Source organism: Urtica dioica, chromosome 12 (genome assembly GCF_054948205.1).
Source record: "Urtica dioica subsp. dioica isolate 48M chromosome 12, U.dioica_male_clone48M_v1_H2, whole genome shotgun sequence".
NCBI classification, from domain to species: Eukaryota; Viridiplantae; Streptophyta; class Magnoliopsida; order Rosales; family Urticaceae; genus Urtica; species Urtica dioica.
The window spans coordinates 14,922,206-14,928,979 of NC_142767.1; the positions used below are offsets into that span (position 1 = coordinate 14,922,206).

General features: G+C 37.3%; 1 protein-coding gene across 2 annotated transcripts; it reads right to left on the reverse strand.

Moving 5' to 3' along the window:
- Nucleotides 1–4,126: 4,126 nt before the first annotated feature.
- On the reverse strand, nucleotides 4,127–5,732 carry EIF2 (eukaryotic translation initiation factor 2). 2 transcript variants are annotated; one of them, XM_089604497.1, is made up of 5 exons: nucleotides 5,108–5,732; nucleotides 4,907–5,028; nucleotides 4,708–4,821; nucleotides 4,500–4,614; nucleotides 4,127–4,407 (listed from the first exon to the last, which is right to left on the reverse strand). In XM_089604497.1, the coding sequence occupies exons 1-4, from the start codon at nucleotides 5,622–5,624 to the stop codon at nucleotides 4,525–4,527; spliced, it is 843 nt and encodes a 280-aa protein (XP_089460623.1). In that variant the 5' UTR covers nucleotides 5,625–5,732; the 3' UTR covers nucleotides 4,127–4,407; nucleotides 4,500–4,524. The 2 variants fall into 2 exon arrangements, with proteins under 2 accessions (XP_089460623.1, XP_089460622.1); XM_089604496.1 differs by lacking the exon at nucleotides 4,127–4,407 and having other exon boundaries at nucleotides 4,418–4,614.
- Nucleotides 5,733–6,774: the final 1,042 nt, after the last annotated feature.

Consider the following 6,774-nt stretch of genomic DNA (forward strand, 5'->3'; position numbering starts at 1 on the left):
GAAAAGTTATGGTATTTATGCCGCCAATATGAATGAACGTTTTTGCCCTCCAATATACTTATAGTATACGGTCAACATAGTATAGATATATAATTTAATCATATATATATATATATATATAAGGTCAAGCGGCTATATAGCCCAATAGAACTTAATCTTTTGCAAAATAGTCATAGTTTGTCAATTATAAGCAAACTAACATAAGTAAGATTAATCTATGCTGGATTAAATTTAATCCCAACGAACTATAAAGACAGAATATAAGCTTTATGTAGGCTGGATTAAAATTAATCGAGATAGGATTAAAAGTCATAGTACTGTCAATTAACTATTTTGTTATACCTAATGAAACTATGGCTATTTTGCAAAAGTCATAGTTTGAATTGGCTACTTCATACCATTTTTCCATATATATATATATATATATATATATATATATATATATATAACCTCTATCATATATATTTTATTTAATCACATAATGGTTATTTCATACAATGTAGTGATTATTTGATACTATATACAATATAGTGATTATTGTATACTATAAGAGCTGGAGATGAGCGTCGGAGTTGATATTGTATACAATATACTGATAATGTTATTATTATATGTTGTTAGCGTCAGAGCCACGAACACGACAGAAACAGCCTCCCACGGGTGTTCAAGTTTCGTCGTGGCTAAGCGGAGCTTGACGCGTTTTCGCATCTTTTAGATCTGATTTGTATACAATATATTGATAAGACCTGTCGAATTCGTCGGGGGCGTTGGAATCGATCGGTGAGGACGGAGAGGAGTATTGGATCCACGGAGACGAAGAAGGCCCACTATCGTTTGAGCTGCTCGTCGGCGGGGACAAAGAAGAGTGTCAGAGCCACATAGATGGCGGAGATGGCCTCCCACGGGCGTTCGAGCTCCGACGTGGCGGCGAGGAGTTCGGCCGTTTTTGCATCTCGTAGATCTAGTTTTTGTTTACTGAGCACGTTGAATAAAAGCATTTTGATCCTAAAAAAGTAAATCCGTCATTTACGTAAGGTTTTAAAAAGTCCAGTATTTTCCTAAAATAGCAACCATAATCCGTTGTTTCTGTAATTTTCACAACTCTTTAAGCCACTTCGGAATAAGCCCATTGAATTAAATTCATTAGTTTCTAAGACCCGTGGGCCCCAGTTGAAGTCCATCCTTCATTGGCTTCGAGGGAAATTTAGCGTGGGATTGTTCATAAACTATGACATTCACACTAGTTTATGACCAAAATCCAATATGTCTAATTTAATCCGAAACTATGATCATACGTTTTGTGCAATTATGTTTTTACCCTTTATCATTTTTCTTTGTTTTTTTCTCTTCGAAAAACTGACCCACCTCTTCTCCGCCACTGAAGCCTTTCTCCTCTCCATGCTCTTCAAAGCTCTTCCATTCCAATCATTCACTATCTTTGTCCCCGAAGTCTCCCTAAACCCACTCTTTCCCATCTTCAACCCCCATTACTCGCTCCAAGCCCGTATCGTCAACCTCGACCTTTCGATCAACGATCCCGAGCGAGAGGTTTACCGATCTGGTGATTCCAATTCTGATTATTGTGTCGTCGTCGTGGGATTCGTGCTCTGCTTCCCCAATTACCCGAGTTTCTTGTCCAAGCTCGGGTTCTACGTCGAGGAAAGGGTTTGGTCGGACTTTGCCCAACGCCGTCGCGAATCAGGCTGTCAAGATGGGGCTGGGACGGGTTGAATGGATGGTTCTTGATTGGAATGTCAACGCGATTTGGTTCTATGAAAATATGGGAGCTAAAGTTTTGTCAGAAATTCGCCGCCAACGAGCTCTTCCGTGATATCCTATGTTGAACTAAAATGAAAAAATAAAACCCAAAACCCAAACTCAAACCTTAGTTGTTATGATTGCTTGCTTGACATTGCTTTGGCAAATTTTCTTGGGTGTTATTATGTTAGGTGATTTCATGGTCATTTGTCTAGTTTATTGACATTGTTGACATTAATCTTTTTTGTTTATTGATATTGTTTTCAGTAAATTGTTTAGTTTATTTATATGGTCGTCAATAATTTATATGATTTATTGACATTGTCAACATTAAGATTTTTTTTTTTTTTGGGTTTTTCTAGAAATAAAATTGGGAAAAAGAAAAATTTGGGAGTTTGTTTGAAGATTTAGTAACCTTTTTGCATTTTATTGACATCAATGTCAATAAATCTTCAAAGATTTTCCTAGAATCGTTTGAAAATTTACTGACATCGATCTTAATAAAAAGACAACGATGTCAATAAATTTTCAACCATTTCTCAGATTTTTCTATTTTTTTTACAAAATTTCAAGAATTCTAAGAATTATTCTTGAGCATGAAGTCACTGAAAAACGTAAAATCCTTCTTAGCTAAGCCCGAGGGAGAGAGACAAGAGAGAGAAAGAAGAACACGAGAGAGATGAAGAGAGAGAGAGAGAGAGAGAGAGAAGAACACGAGATATAAGAGAGAGTTGGAATAAAAAAACAATAAAAAGTAAATATAAAAATAAAGAAAAAAGTTATATATTAAAATAAAACGAAAAATAAAAAAGAAAAGAAAACAATAATTTATTGAGGGTATTTTGGTATCAAAAAATATAAGTAGTCATAGTTTTGGATTAAATTATATGTATCGGATTTTGGTCCTAAACTAGTGTGAAATTCATAGTTTAGGAATAATCTCTTTTGGCATTAATACCCACGCCGCTATTTCCAAAAATTAAATCATTAGTTTCGCCCTTCTCGTTCTCACTCGAAGTGAGACGTGATTGGCTAGCAACATTTACATGTTGTGGTGCTTCGGGTGTATCTCGCGACTTGGGGCCATCACTTTGCTGCAAAATTTAGTTATTATGTCGGCAATAGGGTGGAAGCACCGTAGTCTCATCTCCGCGCCGTTTCCCTGACTGATTCACCTCTACAATCTGGAAAATGTGGAAGCCCATGGATTCCCCATCCTCCCACAATGAAAATTGAGCAACAACTCGTATTTAATCGGACACCATTTGTGTTTTGTTTTGTTTCGTTTCCCAACTAAACCGTAATACCTCAAGGAAGTACTTTAAAAATATCCACCTCGACTTTGACCCGAATGAATCTATCCCGACACCGTCCATTCTTGTTAGTGTCCACCTTTTCAACCTTTCAAATTTACGCGCATAGAATCTTACTCATCTTGGCTGAAATGGGAGATTGCTAATCTTAGCCTAGACGTGAGATTTGAAAACTTTATCCACACCCAAATCAGCATCCTAGACTGGGTCAACAAGGCATAAAAGAGCCTTATCAAACCACCATGGTGCGTTACCAAAACTCTCTTCTTTTCATTCTCAGACCTAAACTTAAATTTGAGGACTGAACGGTGAATCTCACTTATCTCTAACCCCTCTTAACATTCCCGAGATTACCTATGACTTCTTTAAGAGCTTTCCTATTATGTGGTCTATCTTCCAAAAGCTTTCTGAGCAGCGTCGTTCTTTCCACCGTCAACGAGCACTTCTGCAATTTCCTTGAACTGCCTTGAACAGTTCTGCTTACTTTGACACCGATTAGCTTCCACTAAGCTTGTAAAAGTTCCCTCGTAAGTAACCAGAAAAAGTTAAGAGAGCTTTTGTTGAATAGCTATGTTAGTTTTGGTATTGAAAGTCACGCTTCATAACCAACTGGTACTCTATAGAACTTTCACTTGATGAATTTATAACTAAGTTTAGTGACCATCTTCGTAGGGTAGAATAGCTCTGATAAGAGGTTCATTCGTTGTTGTGCAATTGGACAAGATTGACGAATGTCCTTCTGTTTTATTATTATTTGATTATTGTCGAGTTGGTACTACTTAATGGGAAATGGATCAAACCATAAACCTGACCACTTGAGGAAGCAAAACCATGGAACTAAAGTCCTAACCAGTCGATCTAAGTCAGAAGACAAATTGATGTTGGTCATTCGAGATAAAAACATTATTTTAATTTTTACACATTTTATGCAAGGGAACCTGCACATTTTTAAACATTACTACTTGAAATACTCCAAACCTTTTGCCAATGAAGGCTTGGTAAATTTCGAGCAAAAAAAAATGGAGGTTTGGTAAAGATAACTTATATGAGTGATTGGCTTTGCAGAAGAAGAAAAAAAAAAGACGCTCACAAGATCGAGACATGTACGTATCTCAGAATGAGCATTATGTTCCTTCCTATTTTAGACCCTAAATTCTGATCTTAAGACATATCTCGTCACTATTTCAGGTTTTCCTAGAAAACAACACGATCATGTCTAGTTTATGCTTATGGAGAATAATTTGGTTGGTGTTGATGAAAGGCATAACTACTCGATGAGACACTCGGGGAGAGGAGGAGAGCTAATTTAAATTAAACAAGTTTACATCACTGATGTCTGCAAAAAAAAAAAAAAAAAAAAACAAAACTCATAATATAATTGGCTGAAAAAAAAAAAAAAAAAAAACCCACAGCCGGTAAGCATCGAACCTCACTCAAAGAAGATAGAAAAGAATTACAGAATCTGCGCAGCGGTGTTCAATTTCTCTGCTAAACTAAGCTGTGTCCTGGTAATACTAGACAAGTACAGCAACAGCAAATTATCCTGCAACATCAAACCAAAACCATCAAACACAATTCAATATCACATGAAAAAAAAAAACAAAACAAAAAACCCAGAAGTTATTTGGATACGTACCTGAATACTGTCGTTGACGAGCTTATCGAAATCTTGCGGGGACAGCTTGGGAACAGACGACAGAGTGTCGGAGATCAACCGGGCAATGCCGTTATCGGGGGCGATGTTACCTTCCTGAAACCATCCGCGAAAAAAACAATCGAGATTAAGAAACCAAGCACCAAAGAAACAAAATTTAAATTTTTTTTTGAAATCTGACCGCAACGTTGTCGACGTATTTGTAGACGTCGTCGATGACCGCCAAGAGCCTCTCCATGGTCGCCTCCATGGCTTCGAGGTCGGAGGGGATTTTCTCCACAGCCGTTTGCTTCAGAATGTCGACTGTGATCACAACTCAATTCAATACAATTCAAGCATCCAAACAGATCAGATGAGATAAAATGAAGAGATTCAGACTTACATCCGATCCGCTGGGCTTCGAGCATGGAGAGATCGAGAGGGATCTGGTGGAAGTGAGCGGCGAGGTGGCGGTCGGAGAGTGAGAGCGTGGCGGAGACGAAGGCGCGGACGGAGGGGGCGGCGAGGGTGTCGACGGTGACGTGGACGGGGTTTTGGGCCTCTCGGGAGTAGAAGTCGTGGATTAGGGCGGTTCCGCCGGAGAGGGAGGTTCCGGTGGAGTACCAGCCGACGATGACCTCCTTAGGGTTCACTTTGAGGTGAGAGGCGAGCATGTTGTGGTGGTACTCGATGTCCACCGCCACCTGGGCAGAGAACTCGTTGTGTGGGACGGCGTACGAGTTTCGGATGTCCACCGTGCCGTCGGGGAGGACGCTGCCGAGAAGGGTTCCGATCACCCGCTCGGCGCCGTCCGGCCGCCGCACGTAGCAGTCGCAGATGTTGAATATCACCACCGGATGGACTCGGGCCGATACCCGAGCCCCCACCTGAACCACCGTCAGCTCTCCCGCCGTTGTCATCGTCGGTATATCTGCTTCCTCTTCTCTCTTCTCAACCTTCTTTTCCTTCCGATCTCTTTTTTCCCTTCCAAGGGTTTAACCACTGCAAACAAACATTCTTCGTTGGCCCGGCCTAATTCGAATTTAAGCCCTTTTATGTTGGGCCTTATACATTGGAACGAAGGAATTTGACATGAATGTAGCAAATAACTACTCTTATTCTTATTTTCCTTATTTATTATTATTATTAATTTTTTTTTTTTTTTGTAGGGTTTTTAGTTTTTACTATATCTTTACTTCAAACTTTCGTCTTCAACTAAACAAGTTCCTTTACTATATAGTTTACTTTAGATTTATATATAGGTATTTTAACTTTAATTTCAATGACATTTTTGTTCATATGTTGCAAAAATAATTTTAAACATTAAATATGCCAATTTTATTTTAATTAGTAAACTAGCCATAATTATATTTTTAGATTGCTATATAGTCAACTTTTAGTAAATATTTGGTAAATAACCACAACAATTACGTGGCAGCATGTGAATGATTTACAGTGTTTAGGTTTGCCCTTCTGATTTCGTAAATAATTTTTAGTAAATATTAAATAAATATTATCTTATAACTATTTACCAAATATTTATTAAAAATTGACTAAATAACAAACCATACATATAAATATGGTTATATATTTACTAGACCCATTTTATTTTAGACATTTTGATTAATATTTTAGGACAATATCATCATACTATAAAATCGTCATAAAATTGTGATATATAGATCCAAAGCAAGAATTTGTGAATTTTTTTTACATCATTGTTATTGTTGATATTCACGCACACTTGTAATGACAATAGAAAGAAAGTGTCATGAATACGACCAATAAATATATTTCGGACAGGTTATGAAATGAAAAAAGTAAAGTATATTTTTATTGAAATCTTTAAACAGATTAGGATCCAACCTGACAAGTATGTGTCATATGGACAAATAAGTTATCAACAACTAGCTAATCATCGAAAACTGATTTTTCTGTAAATGTATAAAATTTCTTCGAGCTCATCAATTCAAAGTAATGAAAAATAGTTCATTCAAATACGTCTCTCAAATTCTCTCTAGATCGTTCAACTTTCTTTTAGTGTAAAATCTCAAAATTTTCAGTGATTCT